At 41.1% G+C, this 17478-nt stretch overlaps 1 protein-coding gene across 1 annotated transcript in view; it reads right to left on the reverse strand.

Annotated features, from left to right (window-relative positions):
* LOC126456472 (uncharacterized) overlaps window positions 1-17143 on the reverse strand; it is a 58981-nt gene extending 41838 nt beyond the window's left edge. The window contains exon 1 of the mRNA XM_050092222.1: window positions 17014-17143. Within this exon, the coding sequence (XP_049948179.1) occupies window positions 17014-17055 (42 nt within the window). The 5' untranslated portion in view covers window positions 17056-17143. The remainder of the gene's footprint in view (window positions 1-17013) is intronic.
* Window positions 17144-17478: the final 335 nt, after the last annotated feature.

Raw genomic sequence — 17478 nt, forward strand, 5'->3', positions numbered from 1 at the left:
ATGCCCCTTTTCTGCAGTATGAAAACTGTATTCATGTTTTCTGCCTTTGAACTCCAGAAAAGAATCCTACTGCTAGGAACTGAGCGTATGTAGGAATAGTATGCCTCGATAAAACAGAACCGACATTCTTTTTGCAGTACCTTTGTGCATTCATTCCATGGCAACTAACAATTAATGTTCATCCCTAAAAATCGTGTTTGTTACACAATCTATAGATTTATCACCCAGACTCAGTGGAACACAGTTGCCTTCTCTCTTTTTTGCTGTAGGGAGTGCTGTTTGTTTTCCTTATGTTCAGTGTAATTTAGTACATACTGCCCAAGAGTAAACATCCTTGAGGGTTTCATTTGCCTTCTCTATTGTGTGTTCTTGTATTTTATCATTGAGGACGATGTTCTCGTCATCAGCAAAGAAAACTTTTTCTCCATGTCTTATACTGCCTGGAAAGAAATTTATATATACTGACAGCACAGCTGGACCCCACACACTACCCTGAGGGACACCTAATTTTTGTTTGTGTCTTACATTGTATGTTCTAGATTAGACTGGAACCACTTGTTTGCTGTCCCATCTTACATCTAGTGCTTCTAGTTTGTTTAATAGTGTTTTAAGCTTAACAGTGTCAATAGCCTTAGACAAGTCTAAGAATATGTCTGCAACACAGTCTTCCTTTTCAAGAGCTTCAAGTAACATTTTTAAACTCTTTAATGGCCAATATTGTATTCTTCAACTTTGGAAACCAAACTGTGCTTCATTAAAAAGGTTGTATTTATTGAAGTAACTCATTAGTTTAAATTAAACAATGGAATGTAACAATACTATGGAAAGGATAATTGTTTCTCACCACGTAGTGGAGATTCTGAGTCAGTCAGTCACAGTCAGTCACACACACACACACACACACACACACACACACACACACAGTCTCTGGCAGCAGCAGTGTTGCCTGTTTTCAACAAAGATCTTGTTGGCTGAAAGCTCATTATCCGATAGTCTTTTTATTGTGCCTATTTGCAACTCGGTGTCTCCGCTGCACGCTGGGGAGCAACTATTCTTTTCATAACACTATAACTCAATAGTTAATCTTTCAAGACTGATTCAATTATTTATGAGAGACAGTAGCGAAACTGGCCTGTAGTTCTATATTTTCCACATTACCTTTCTTTAGTAAAGGCACGGCTCGTGTCTGCTTTAGGTACTCTGGAAAAATACCTGAACTAAAGGACTCATTTAATAACAGGGTTTGTATGCTGTATACACATACATTTAGAACACAGACTGGAACCTCGACTATTATGCCCGCTGACGCTTTAAGAAAAAAAAGAAAACAATTTCCACAATGTCTTCCAGACTTCAAGCTCTGTTGTGACTATCATCATTGTACTTCCAGTGTAATTCATTGAATCTAAACCTACATCATACTCCATGAGCAGCTTGATTGTGTGTGGCACAGGGTACCTCTGGTATTACTGACTGACCCCCACCCCCCCCTTCCCTGTTCCACTCGCAAATGGCACATGGGAAGAATCAGGCTTGGTAAGCCTCTGTATTAGCTTTAATTTTCTCAGATTTCCTAATCATGGTCATTTCACGAGACACATATGAGAGGAAGTAATATGCATTTCAACTCTTATGGAAAGTGCTCTCTTGAAATTTCCATAGTAAACCTCTCCATGATGCACAACACTTCTCTTATAGCATACGCCACTCGAGTTTGTCGAGCATCTCTGTAATGCTCTTGTGCCTACTAAACAATGACATTATGAAATGTGCCACTCTTTGTTGCTTCTTCTATGTCCCTTCTACCAGACATACTTGGTAAGGATCCCAGATTTATGAACAATATTCAAGAACCAGTCAAATAAGTGCCTTGTAAGACAGTTCTTTCATGGATGAGATATATTTCCCTAATGCTCTTCCTATGAATCTCAGTCTGGCATCTGCTTTTCCCGACATTTGTTTTATGTTGCCATTCCACTTACGGTCATTCTGGACAGTTACTCCTAGATATTTTATGGCAGATACTGTTTCCAGCAGTTTGGCATCAATAGTGGAGTTATGCAATAGTGGATTTCTTTTCCTATGTTTGCACAATATGTTATATTTATTTACATTCACAGTCAACTGCCAGAGCCCGCACAATTCATCAATACTCTGCAGGTCTCTCTACAGATTGATACTTTCTTATAGAGAAGCACATCTTCTGTGATCACACTCAATTCTTACAGTACCAATGTATTTTGCATAATGTGAAGTACCAAGGGGGGAGGGTACTTTGTGCCCACCCCAAAAAACTTTTATAATTCAGATTTCTTTAATTTTTATTGACCTTTATTCAAAAAAAATATTGAATCAACAGCTACTGGTGTGTAATAATAGTCCAGAAACAGTAAATTGCTTTTAGCGCTCACTACAAAAACACATTTAGTATTTTTCACATTTTTCACAATTTAAATTTATTTAGTCTTATTTTTTGAGCAGTATCTCTCTACATTGGTAGTAAAAGTCATTACAGAGTTACTGAAGAACACTTCATTATAATTAAAAAATATTACACATATTTTAGGTTAAATACAGCAGTTTACATTACATAGGTTCTTTTATCATTATTCATAACTTTCTTCGGAAATGTCTTCACACGTAGAAGATATGACTGTTTTCTTGTTGGGTTTACTGCATGTGTATCTCCTACAGCTGTTGCAAATGACTGGTGTTTTGTTCACTTTATTGTACTTCACTACTTTTGACTGGCTTTCACGACAACACAAACTATATCTTCCCCTACATATTCCCCATGAGAACACCTAATATGCCTGAAACCCCACACTTCTGGGGTCATTTAATAATTATAGCCCTTTCTTCAGTGTATGATTTCATGTGCTGTAGTACCATTTCTTGAAGAAAAAGCTATTGCTTATTACACTCTTGAAGCCCTCCCTCTCAGTTGAAAATTTCCTCACCATTTGATTGATTGTGTCAAATCCACCTTTGTCTCGTTATAATATAAATTTATGACTGTTTTCTTATTTGTGTCAGTGGGTGAACCAATTACAACATCATAATGTTGAGTTGACACAGCAACGGAAGGTTTGTGTGTGTGTGTGTGTGTGTGTGTGTGTGTGTGTGTGGGGGGGGGGGGGGGGGCTTCACGGGGGACATTAGAAACAATTGTGATTGGGATGCTCCAGATGTCTTTCAGTTCTTGAGGTATGTGCTTCCTATTGGCTTGTAAATGAAAGTAATCAATTTTTGAAAACATAGTGTCATTGGATAGATAAAAAACATCTACTCACCAAGTGGCGGCAGGAACACACACATATATTAAAGGTATTATGTATGCGAGCTTTCAGAGCCTGTGGCAGTGGGTTGAAGGGGAAGGAAGAGGGATGAAGGAAAAGGACTAGTGAAATTTAGGAAAAGTCACCCAGAACCCCAGGTCAGGGGAAACTTACCAGACGGGATATGGAGACCACATCCCCTCTGCTAGAAGACGGAGCCACTGGCTCTGAAAGCTTGCAAACGTAATACATTTTAAATATGTGTTTTCTATTTGCCACTTGGTGAGTAGATTTTTTTATCCATCCTATTAGCTTGTAATGTTCCCACGAGAGTTAGCTTGTGATTCATCCACAATTGACAGTGACAACGTAAGTAAGTTATACTGACCTGAACAAATGAAGTTAACACTGGTAGTACTTGTACTACTGCTGCCACTGTAGCAGTAGTAGTAGTAAATAATAATAATAATAATAATAATAATAATAATAATAATAATAATAATACTGGTAACGGCAATAGAACTGGAAAGTTAGTTTCAAACTATTCTACATTATAGTTAAAATAATGCTGAGATTACAAGGCATATATATATATATATATATATATATATATATATATATATATAAAAACAAAGATGATGTGACTTACCATACGAAAGCGCTGGCAGGTCGATAGAAACACAGACAGACACATACATACACACAAAATTCAAGCTTTCGCAACAAACTGTTGTCTCATCAGGAAAGAGGGAAGGAGAGGGAAAGACGAAAGGAAGTGGGTTTTAAGGGAGAGGGTAAGGAGTCATTCCAATCCCGGGAGCGGAAAGACTTACCTTAGGGGGAAAAAAGGACGGGTATACACTCGCACACACACACATATCCATCCACACATATACAGACACAAGCAGACATATTTAAAGACAAAGAGTTTGGGCAGAGATGTCAGTCGAGGCGGAAGTGCAGAGGCAAAGATGATGTTGAATGACAGGTGAGGTATGAGTGGCGGCAACTTGAAATTAGCGGAGATTGAGGCCTGGTGGATAACGGGAAGAGAGGATATATTGAAGAGCAAGTTCCCACCTCCGGAGTTCGGATAGGTTGGTGTTGGTGGGAAGTATCCAGATAACCCGGACGGTGTAACACTGTGCCAAGATGTGCTGGCCGTGCACCAAGGCATGTTTAGCCACAGGGTGATCCTCATTACCAACAAACACTGTTTGCCTGTGTCCATTCATGCGAATGGACAGTTTGTTGCTGGTCATTCCCACATAGAATGCATCACAGTGTAGGCAGGTCAGTTGGTAAATCACATGGGTGCTTTCACATTTGGCTCTGCCTTTGATCGTGTACACCTTCCGGGTTACAGGACTGGAGTAGGTGGTGGTGGGAGGGTGCATGGGACAGGTTTTACACCGGGGGCGGTTACAAGGATAGGAGACAGAGGGTAGGGAAGGTGGTTTGGGGGTTTCATAGGGATGAACTAACAGGCTACGAAGGTTAGGTGGACGGCGGAAAGACACTCTTGGTGGAGTGGGGAGGATTTCATGAAGCATGGATCTCATTTCAGGGCAGGATTTGAGGAAGTCGTATCCCTGCTGGAGAGCCACATTCAGAGTCTGGTCCAGTCCCGGAAAGTATCCTGTCACAAGTGGGGCACTTTTGTGGTTCTTCTGTGGGGGATTCTGGGTTTGAGGGGATGAGGAAGTGGCTCTGGCTATTTGCTTCTGTACCAGGTCGGGAGGGTAGTTGCGGGATGCGAAAGCTGTTGTCAGGTTGTTGGTGTAATGGTTCAGGAATTCCGGACTGGAGCAGATTCGTTTGCCACGAAGACCTAGGCTGTAGGGAAGGGACCGTTTGATGTGGAATGGGTGGCAGCTGTCATAATGGAGGTACTGTTGCTTGTTGGTGGGTTTGATGTGGACGGACGTGTGAAGCTGGCCATTGGACAGGTGGAGGTCAACGTCAAGGAAAGTGGCATGGGATTTGGAGTAGGACCAGGTGAATCTGATGGAACCAAAGGAGTTGGGGTTGGAGAGGAAATTCTGGAGTTCTTCTTCACTGTGAGTCCAGATCATGAAGATGTCATCAATAAATCTGTACCAAACTTTGGGTTGGCAGGCCTGGGTAACCAAGAAGGCTGCCTCTAAGCGACCCATGAATAGGTTGGCGTACGAGGGGGCCATCCTGGTACCCATGGCTGTTCCCTTTAGTTGTTGGTATGTCTGGCCTTCAAAAGTGAAGAAGTTGTGGGTCAGGATGAAGCTGGCTAAGGTGAAGAGGAAAGAGGTTTTAGGTAGGGTGGCAGGTGATCGGCGTGAAAGGAAATGCTCCATGGCAGCGAGGCCCTGGACGTGCGGAATATTTGTGTATAAGGAAGTGGCATCAGTGGTTACAAGGATGGTTTCCGGGGTTAACACATTGGGTAAGGATTCCAGGCGTTCGAGAAAGTGGTTGGTGTCTTTGATGAAGGATGGGAGACTGCATGTAATGGGTTGAAGGTATTGATCTACATAGGGAGAGATACATTCTGTGGGGGCTTGGTAACCAGCTACAATGGGGCGGCCGGGATGATTGGGTTTGTGGATTTTAGGAAGAAGGTAGAATGTAGGGGTGCGGGGTGTCGGTGGGGTCAGGAGGTTGATGGAGTCAGGTGAAAGGTTTTGCAGGGGGCCTAAGGTTCTGAGGATTCCTTGAAGCTCCGCCTGGACATGGGGAATGGGGTTACCTTGGCAAACTTTGTATGTGGTGTTGTCTGAAAGCTGACGCAGTCCCTCAGCCACATACTCCCGACGATCAAGTATCACGGTCGTGGAACCCTTGTCCGCCGGAAGAATGACGATGGATCGGTCAGCCTTCAAATCATGGATAGCCTGGGCTTCAGCAGTGGTGATGTTGGGAGTAGGATTAAGGTTTTTTAAGAAGTATTGAGATGCAAGGCTGGAAGTCAGAAATTCCTGGAAGGTTTGGAGGGGGTGATTTTGAGGAAGAGGAGATGGGTCCCGCTGCGACGGAGGACGGAACTGTTCCAGGCAGGGATAAAATTGGATGGTGTCTTGTGGAGTTGGATCATTAGGAGTAGGATTAGGATCATTTTTCTTCGTGGCAAAGTGATATTTCCAGCAGAGAGTACGAGTGTAGGACAGTAAATCTTTGACGAGGGCTGTTTGGTTGAATCTGGGAGTGGGGCTGAAGGTGAGGCCTCTGGATAGGACAAAGGTTTCGGATTGGGAAAGAGGTTTGGAGGAAAGGTTAACTACTGAATTAGGGTGTTGTGGTTCCAGATTGTGTTGATTGGAATTTTGAGGTTTTGGAGGGAGTGGAGCTGGAAGTGGGAGATTGAGTAGATGGGAGAGACTGGGTTTGTGAGCAATGAGAGGAGGTTGAGGTTTGAAGGAAAGGTTGTGAAGGGTGAGTGAGTTGCCTTTCCGGAGGTGGGAAACCAGGACATTGGATAGTTTTTTGAGGTGGAGGGTGGAGCATTTCCTTGCACGCCGATCACCTGCCACCCTACCTAAAACCTCTTTCCTCATCACCTTAGCCAGCTTCATCCTGACCCACAACTTCTTCACTTTTGAAGGCCAGACATACCAACAACTAAAGGGAACAGCCATGGGTACCAGGATGGCCCCCTCGTACGCCAACCTATTCATGGGTCGCTTAGAGGAAGCATTCTTGGTTACCCAGGCCTGCCAACCCAAAGTTTGGTACAGATTTATTGATGACATCTTCATGATCTGGACTCACAGTGAAGAAGAACTCCAGAATTTCCTCTCCAACCCCAACTCCTTTGGTTCCATCAGATTCACCTGGTCCTACTCCAAATCCCATGCCACTTTCCTTGACGTTGACCTCCACCTGTCCAATGGCCAGCTTCACACGTCCGTCCACATCAAACCCACCAACAAGCAACAGTACCTCCATTATGACAGCTGCCACCCATTCCACATCAAACGGTCCCTTCCCTACAGCCTAGGTCTTCGTGGCAAACGAATCTGCTCCAGTCCGGAATTCCTGAACCATTACACCAACAACCTGACAACAGCTTTCGCATCCCGCAACTACCCTCCCGACCTGGTACAGAAGCAAATAGCCAGAGCCACTTCCTCATCCCCTCAAACCCAGAATCCCCCACAGAAGAACCACAAAAGTGCCCCACTTGTGACAGGATACTTTCCGGGACTGGACCAGACTCTGAATGTGGCTCTCCAGCAGGGATACGACTTCCTCAAATCCTGCCCTGAAATGAGATCCATGCTTCATGAAATCCTCCCCACTCCACCAAGAGTGTCTTTCCGCCGTCCACCTAACCTTCGTAGCCTGTTAGTTTATCCCTATGAAACCCCCAAACCACCTTCCCTACCCTCTGGCTCCTATCCTTGTAACCGCCCCCGGTGTAAAACCTGTCCCATGCACCCTCCCACCACCACCTACTCCAGTCCTGTAACCCGGAAGGTGTACACGATCAAAGGCAGAGCCACATGTGAAAGCACCCACGTGATTTACCAACTGACCTGCCTACACTGTGATGCATTCTATGTGGGAATGACCAGCAACAAACTGTCCATTCGCATGAATGGACACAGGCAAACAGTGTTTGTTGGTAATGAGGATCACCCTGTGGCTAAACATGCCTTGGTGCACGGCCAGCACATCTTGGCACAGTGTTACACCATCCGGGTTATCTGGATACTTCCCACCAACACCAACCTATCCGAACTCCGGAGGTGGGAACTTGCTCTTCAATATATCCTCTCTTCCTGTTACCCACCAGGCCTCAATCTCCGCTACTTTCAAGTTGCCGCCACTCATACCTCACCTGTCATTCAACATCATCTTTGCCTCTGCACTTCCGCCTCGACTGACATCTCTGCCCAAACTCTTTGTCTTTAAATATGTCTGCTTGTGTCTGTATATGTGTGGATGGATATGTGTGTGTGCGCGAGTGTATACCCGTCCTTTTTTCCCCTTAAGGTAAGTCTTTCCGCTCCCGGGATTGGAATGACTCCTTACCCTCTCCCTTAAAACCCACTTCCTTTCGTCTTTCCCTCTCCTTCCCTCTTTCCTGATGAGGCAACAGTTTGTTGCGAAAGCTTGAATTTTGTGTGTATGTATGTGTCTGTCTGTGTTTCTATCGACCTGCCAGCGCTTTCGTATGGTAAGTCACATCATCTTTGTTTTTAAATATATTTTTCCCGCGTGGAATGTTTCCCTCTATTGTGTGTACACACACACACACACACACACACACACACACACATATATATATATATATATATATATATATATATATATAAATATTTCTGCCTGTGACGCCCAACATTTTAGTCACCGATAAAACACCAGAACTCCTAGTAAAGAAGGCGAATGAAACCCTCAACCCTCAGTCACTAGCAATACCTATGTCTTTTTCATGTAGACATGAATTCTTGAAATCCTTGTATTGGGGGACAGATCCAACACTAAAGTAGTACATGAAGTGCAATGGTATCACAACAAAAGCAGTCAGTAAAAACACAGGTACTGATGTTCTGTAGTTTTTCACCACCATAGTAAACCACAAAGGGATATAATGTGACTTGGCTGTTCTCCCAAAGAAACCCTTGAACAGCATCCTGAATGGTAAATTAATAGTTCTCAGCAAAATCAATTGAAATGATCACTTCACCAACCACATGAACTTCTTCCAGATGCCTCAGAGATGCACTTTGGTGTTTTGAAACAGAATGGTGGCTTGCCAGAACATGAATTTTTTGAACCAGTTGCTGTATAAACTCTTTTACAGTTGCACGGCGCACCTCTTGTGTATCTCTATCAGCATGGACCCACTGTTTGTATTAAAACTACCATTTCTTCTAAATCATATTCTTTGAAAGCATTTGTCGAATAACATTTCAGCTCAGGTTTTCTTGGATATGGTTCATAGTGTTGCAGCATGCAGTCTTTTGATTCCAAACAGCACACAGTTTTCTTCATTAGTTCCTTGTAGTCATCATCTTTGATAGATGTTGCAGCTGACATCATTTTGGCATTTTGTTGTATTACACATTCAGTACGGGGGGGAAAAAAATGTTGAAATGTGTGTGAATTCCTAAGGGACCAAACTGCTGAGTTCATCAGTCCCTAGACTTACACACTACTTAAACTAACTCATGCTAAGAACAACACACACACACCCATGCCCAAGGGAGGACTCGAACCTCCGGTGGGAGGGGCTGCGCAATCCATGACATGGCAGCTATAACTGCAGGGCCACTCCGCACAACCATTGAGTACGCAAACTGATTGTATATCATCAGCACCAACTGTAAAACACCACTTTGCCTGGAGTTCACAAGATTTTGATAAGCCCAATTCACTGCCATATTGCATAGAATAGCCAATGATAATTTCTTTCAAGTTACAAAGTAAGAGTTGTTTCTGGTTAGAAAATTTTCACCATCCACTCTTGCTGCTATGTAATAATTTTTGCATGGGGACAGCCGAGAAAATTCATCATCTTAGAACAGTCCGAGGATTTCATATTTGATTTTATCACTCTTTTTCACCACCACCTTGCAGGTGCTGCCAAGATGCCACCCTCTGTCTGTAGATTCCTTGCCTGCTTCACCATTCACGCAGAAACACTAAACTCTTCTGCTGTTCTATACACCAACTGCTAGGAGCCAGGTTCAAAATTTGAACTTTGTTGGAATGATTTACTTTAATTTTTGTGTAAAATAAAGGAGAGGCAACCGCTCATGTATAGTAAATTGATGCTTAGAGCACAGTAACATACAACAGAAAGCAGCATTCACACTACCTTTTCAGCACTAGCTAATTTCAAGCAACAGCACACACATTCACTAACACTACAACAGACGCCCAAACACACACCTCTGTGGTCATGGCACGAGTCTTGCTGTGACCACATGAATGTGTGTTAGACTGTCTAAGTGGCTGTGTGTGCTATTGATCGAAAAAGAGATAGTGCTCAAAAGCTAATGTGAATGCTGTGTTCTGTTATGTGTTACCATCTCCAAGCTTCGATCTGCAATAGGTGAGTGGTTGCCGTTCCCTTATACTATGTACTGCTCCATCCAGCGGTTTCCATTATTGTATGTGCTTTAATTTTTAATTCATCATTTAAAATGTCAATAACCTTACATTCCTGGCATTGCTTCATCATTTGTGTTTCCACAACAGTGGAATCACACCCGCATGTGCTGCTGTAGCCTTGGTGAGGGGAACATTGTGCTTTCTGAACTTTCTGTCTTATGCAACCCATGGAACGCCTTTTGCTAATTCATTGAAACTTTAAAGGTAAAACTCCAAGAGAAGCAGGATTCACTATGTAGTAAGTGTCAAAAAAATGGTTCAAATGGCTCTGAGCACTATGGGACTTAACATCTGAGGTCATCAGTCCCCTAGAACTTAGAACTGCTTAAACCTAACTAACATAAGGACATCACACACATCCATGCCCAAGGCAGGATTTGAACCTGCGGCCGTAGTGGTCGCACGGCTCCAGACTGAAGTGCCTAGAACCACTCGGCCACACCGGCCGGCGCAGCAAGTGTCATTTGCATACATAGAATCAGTAGACATTGATTCTTACTCATCCTGGGGCTGTCGTGGCTTATTAGTAAATTCTTGTCTTCATCTGGGATAAAGCTACTGGCCAGGTATGAAAACTTCATTAATTGATGGTATCAAGTTTTCAATGTAAGAAATGTCAACCATTCTTAACTTTATACTTGTTTTCCCAAATAGATTACAGTAAGTATTTTGCAGGAATTGAAATGTTTTCATCAGCAGGGCATTATGGTATAAACCAATTTGGGCATCTCCTGTAAATTGAAGTTCAGATTTAAGTTTTAAATGTTTTTTGCCCAAAATGATATTTCTTTCACCGGCTGAAGTTGACTTTTACCACAGTAAAATGACGAAGGCTTATGACAACACCATCTCAAGTGTAAAAAAACAATCAGACACTTCTTGGTTCATTTCACAAAGCAAATAAAACACAAATTAGTTCAGCCACAAAACTTTCCAGGAAAAAGCTAATCACAAGGCAGAGAGAAACTGACAGTTAAAAGAAAATTTATATTGCTTCACCAATATTGCAAAAACATTTTGGCAATGTTTTAATATTGTTTCAACAATGCCTTAAATAATGTTAAAATAAGTACTGAATTTACAAAATCTTTAGGGGTTAATTTCATCCATAAATGTAACTACAGTACACGGCTTCTGAAGCTTAAAGGATACTACTCCTAGATTCTGAGAGATTAAAGCAATAGTCTAATAATGTCTTGGCAACATATTCAACAATATTTTCTACAATGTTGTTTAAAACAGTCTTCACAGATGAATTTACATACACTTTTGGGAGAATTTTGGATATTCAATTGTTTCCCTGCTGTTTGAAATTGATTTGCACATAACTACACCAGTATTCTAATTGACACAAGAGCTGTTTTCACCGATTTCAATTTCTGTTTATTCATTAAGGTCACATTCAAGCACACTGCATGTGAAAACTAATAACATGGAACAATGTTTTCCAGTCACAAACTGGCAGTGGTCAAAAATTAAACTTAATTGCTTCTGGGGCTTAAAGAATTCTCTTTTCAGGTACAGCAAGATAAAAAACATTAAGGGGACCAATGGAAGCATCTGATTCCACCCATCTGCTTTGACACGTGACATAAGGTTGTTGTGTTTGATGTCATTACGGCATGGAGTTTAGTTGATGAGTTTGTTGTGTTTGTAGGTGCCGTCTTGTTGTGTTTGATGGTGCCCTCTGGTGGGAGTGTGTGTGTGTGTGTGTGGGGGGGGGGGGGGGGGGGGGGGCTGCATGTGCTGAGTGTAATGTACAGTATTGGGTTCATTTGAGCTTTGATGTTGTATGAGTGAAGTCATTGGCATTGTTCGGCATTTAAGGACTGAAATTTTTTCAGTGAGTTATCAATTATTTTTTTTTTGTTTATGTGTTTGGCATTTTGTTAGATGTTATTGGTTTGCTACTTGTGGTGCGGTAAGATGCTTAATTTATTGTGTGGCTTCTGTTGTGAGGTATGGATATGACAAAGTAAACAGTGCCATGTTGCGGTCGTAGATGTGGAGGACATGTTGTCCATTATTAAATTGCTCCACGTATTTGGACTGATTGCCAAGATTGTGAAGTGCAGTATTTGCCACGAGAACATGAGGTTGACCAAAGTTTCGGCGTCTCAGGCCATGGATGGGTACATGTGGCGGTGTCAGTGTGATAACGCCTGGTGCTCCATTAGACGCAGTACTGGGGGGTGTGTGTTCGAGTGTATGAAGTATAGGGGTAAGTCAGGTGAGTGTAGGGATGGTGATTGAGATCAATGAGTTGCAGTTTGGGAAGAGGAAGTAAGGGAGGGTAAGTATCTGGCTGGTTTGTAGGTGTGAGGGGCTGTTATTTTGGGGGTGAGGTGGGGGCTGTGTTTTCAGGGTTTTTGAAGGGCCGTACTAGTAGGGAATTTGTGGGGTTGATTGAAGAGTATATCGAGGAGGGGAGTACTGAAGTTTCAGATGCTTTTTCATCTTGAAGGGGTCTGGGGCAGAGGGGTCTTGATCATTTAGTTGTGAACCACAGTCTAGAGTTTAAAAATTATGAAACTGAGGTGGGTACGAGGGGTGGAGGGCAGTTAAATCAGACAGACAGGGGGGAGTGGTGCTCTTCTAATCTGCAATCTCATTTAGATGAGTACTGCTGGCAGAAGAGCGTCCCTGGGAATTATTGTATTTTTCGTGTTTTTCTGAGAACTGTGGGTAAGATATACAGGACAAGGGTGGTTAGTTGAGGGGGTTTGGTATGTACAGGTGAAAGGGGTGCGCCGAGTTGTGGATTTAGGGGGGTGGGGGGACTGTTTCATCATTATGTTGTAGAGGAATTTTTTTGGTGCAGTTTTTGTTGGTTTCTAAGGCATGACTGATTTTCATTTATTTTGTGGTTTTGATTTGTTGGTGGTTTCTTGTCAGGAGGGAAAGGGGGGTTGAGGTGGGTGGTTTGGGCGTTTACTTTTTTGTTTTTCTAGTGTGTGTGTGTGTGTGTGTGTGTGTGTGTGTGTGTGTGTGAGAGAGAGAGAGAGAGAGAGAGAGAGAGAGAGAGAGAGAGAGAGAGAGAGAGAGAGGTTGGGGTGGCCAATACAGTTTGCAGTGCCAGAATTTGTTGGTGGTAGGTAATTGTTTCTTTGGATTTATCATTTTTGAGTTGTGATGTTTTGTGTATTTGTGGCATATTGACTGTGTTTTAATTTCTGTAGGGACTCTTGATTTTTGAGGTGCTATGGATTTGGTTTTATTTTTGATAGTTGTACGTGTTTGTTTTTTGGTATCGACAGCAGTAGTAGACCTGTGTAGGTCAAGGGAAATATCCAATTCCTATTTTCGTACTTGTAGGTGTTGGTGTTTTGGTATCATCAGCTGTGGTTGATCTATATAGGCCAAGGCAAAAGTTTGATTCTAATTTTTGTAGTTGTAGGTGTTGTTTATGTGGTATCGACAGTTGCTGTTGAGATTTATAGGTCACGGGAAGTGTCCAATTTCCGTGGATTTTGTTGGTGTAGCAGAATGTGGAAGTTTTTGTTCATTATTTTGTGTGTTTTGGGATTGTGGTGCAATTTTTTTATTTTTATTATATTGTCCCCATCCTAAAACCTCCAATTTCCCACAGTTGCCCTGTTAGTTCGATTGTATTTTTGGAGGAAGATTATTTATATGTATTTTTGTGTTTGTTGCTGTGTATATGTAGTGACATCATAGGCACCATATTGGAGACAATGAGAATGGCCATTTCCACCATACTGATGACGTTATGGGTCAAATCAGATGCTTCTGTAATCCTGATAAAGGAACATAAAAGTTGAGCTTCGGATCCCCACAATCACCCAAAATTTGGCAGCCAAAACACTTTCATCAAATTTTCTGGTGCACATACTTTTACACGGAAACACAAAGGCTACTGCATGAAAAGCAGAAAATGCATGTCTGTGTGTGTGTGATATTACAAATTCTTGGCTGAATCCAACCATAGAGTCAATATTTATGACTGGTTAAAGATGGGCTCTCCAAGTTGCACATTGAATTTCCTGCCACTTTTGAAGTAGTAGCACAGTTGTCACCACATGCATTTAAAAATCTTATCATTGTTATTCATCATAAATCTTGTTTCGGTGTATAAAAGCAGAAGCTTGTAAGTTAAAAGTACTTTTCACAGAAGTTATCTGGCACTTTGGCATGTGTGTAGGTGCTGTAACCTTGGCAACCCTACCCATAAGATGTTGTAGAAAGAGAACCAAAGGAGATAACTTTTTACATGCAGATCCCAGACATTATGGAACTTTCTCATAAAATGCCTTTAGATTCACAAGTGATCAAGTGGGGAGCCCTTGTCCAATTGTCGTGGAATGGCCAAAACATAGGCCTAATATATTGACAGTGAATGCAAAAAAAAGTTTCCAAATACAGTTCAGGTTAAAATAGATAACAGCTATCACATTCAACATAAATGATAAATCTATAAACTATGCAGAAAACCCAAAAAATTTAGTGACGAATATTAACTGTCACCTGATATGACTGAATACACATAATGGTCGCACACATTTGCTTTGACCTTCTATGATCAGTGTAAATCGTCTGACTTTGTGCTGCTATGGAATGTTTATGCTTGTTGCCAACCTTAGCAACATAACAGTATTGTGCACCTAACAGTAACTAACCATTGTGAATACAGAGCTGATTCATGTTCTGGTGATGTATGTGCATGCCAATTGTAAAAATCATCTACAGAAATTAGCGAAGGGGCTGTAACTGCCACTTCTAGCAACACGCCATCAGCTCTTGTATCATTCATTTATCAATTAGATGTTCATTTCTTTTATAAGCTATAAGCTAGCTGCTCTGGGAGGAGGAGAAGGGGCTTGTCTCAGAAGCCAATGTGATCGCAAGCTTCCCGTACCAGCATCCTCTGGTTAGGTACCAAGTAAAAGTAGGCAACCGAAAGAAACTGGCAGAGAAAATCCCATGAGAATGTTAGGCTAGGCTGCAGTTGTGTGTGTGTGTGTGTGTGGTCTATTTTCAACAAGGGCCTTATTGGCCAAAAGCTTATATTGTGACAGTCTTATTGTTGTGCCTATCTGCGAGTCAGTATCTCTGCTATATGGTGAGTGGCAACTATTCTTCTCATAATACTGCTCAGTGTGTAACAGCTGGTGCCTTGTGGTGACCTACTGGTCGTATGTTCACTCAGTTCTTAGTTATGGGAATCTTTCCTGGGGATCAAATGCACAAAACATGGACACTAATTCCGATACTGCAGAAAAGAGCCATTAGACTAATAACTAAAAGTAGAAGTCAGGGTCACTGTGATGAACTATTTAAAAATATTTGATATCTGTACTGCATCAAGAGAGTACACATACTCATCTGTTGGACACATCATGAAAAACATTGGTAGGCTAAGTATGTCACAAATAGTTTAATATGTCCCTGTTTATGAAATATGTGCCAGTTTAGACTTACGTTTATGAAGGAAAAACAAACGAAAAGTTCAAAACTGCATTTTCTATAAGAGATCCAAACTGTTCAATAAATTGTTCAAAGAGACGAAAGATATGCCTAAAGCATATTTACTTAAATAGGTAGTCAAAATTGCCCATAGCTTTTGAATATATCACAATGCACAAAGATTACTTGGAGAAATCACAATAAGAGTTAATAAGAAAAAAAATCGCGACAAAAATATAGACTATACATTAACAGTGTATACATTTTTACAGGAAAATAAATGAAGAGTGCATTACTACTTAATGTTACCAAGCTAATTTGTTCCTCATATGTGAAAACAAATGAGCACTGGCACTAAGCATGAAGTGAATGATTTAGTTTAGTTCTTAAGATACTAATCTCGGATTCTGGAGAACAGACGTTCGCGGTCTATCTGAATACACCGATATAAGATTTTCAAAGTAATTTCAGGTGAATCCCGGGATGGGGGGAAATATTAAAAGTATTTAAGGTCGTTATTTAATTTACAATGTTCACCAAATTAATTTGTATCAACCCTGTCCATTTAAATGGGCCACAGTAACCATACTGGAAAATGTTCTACAATATATCAATAATATGAATAAGAAAACAAGGAAGCTTTACCCTTCACCGCTTCTGTTTTAAAGAAACTATTAACAACAATATTCAGTCAACAATGAATAGACGATGCGTACATCGCACGCCACTCCATTTTACAATGCAGCATACATACAAACAGTAGATTCGAGCTTCCAGTAATATTTCATATGATTTTATTATTCTGTTCCCGAAGTTTGCACTCAACAGCGTCAATACAATATTAAGTGATGGTAGCTGAGTGAAAACTATAACAAGCGATATCGTAACAACGGCGAGATTCTTATTCGTGCGTTTAACAATTGTTCCATAAAACATATTTACAAATCTCAGTATCTAATTATCTCATGCGAAAACTGTAGTGAACTAAATACGCAAATGATGATTTCCGGCTTTTGGCGTTGTGACAAATACCGGTATTAAGAAGATATTACACAAACAGATTAGTCTGCATTTGTAATATCGACTGAAAAACGTCGAATTAGAACGACAATATCATCAACACAGTAATTACAACATCCTGTTGTCAGGTACCGATCGGTGAAAACCTGTAAACAAACCGATGTCAAATTAACTATTCACTTGTGCATTAGTTTACCTCACGCAGGAACGCCTGGAATTGCTCCTCAAAGTCAGACATTTGTAACCGCGTCAATTACTTCCTCAACAATATACAAAAACACAAACTACAACCATTCTATACTAAAAATACTAATCTACGTTCGAACCACAAAATTAAACAGATAGTAAACAAAAGCCGGTCGTTGTTACAGTTTTTTCAGATGTGTCAAATAACAGCGCAGCCAACGTATAAATGATACGTAACCGAAGTTTCAACTTTATTAAATATCTTTATTTATTTATATCGGGTGGATACACTATTTAGCAATCAAAAACTACAAAACAATGTTTTCTAAGGCAAGTAAATAAGAAATTACTGAAACTCAATATCATCACAGAAAATTTTGTTGATTAATTGATATAATTACACCTTCTTTATAGAACTGTGGGCTGATTTTAAAGTTACTAATTAAAATAAATATTACTAGATCTCTAAGAACTG

Source organism: Schistocerca serialis, chromosome 2, assembly GCF_023864345.2.
Source record: "Schistocerca serialis cubense isolate TAMUIC-IGC-003099 chromosome 2, iqSchSeri2.2, whole genome shotgun sequence".
Classification (NCBI taxonomy): Eukaryota; Metazoa; Arthropoda; class Insecta; order Orthoptera; family Acrididae; genus Schistocerca; species Schistocerca serialis.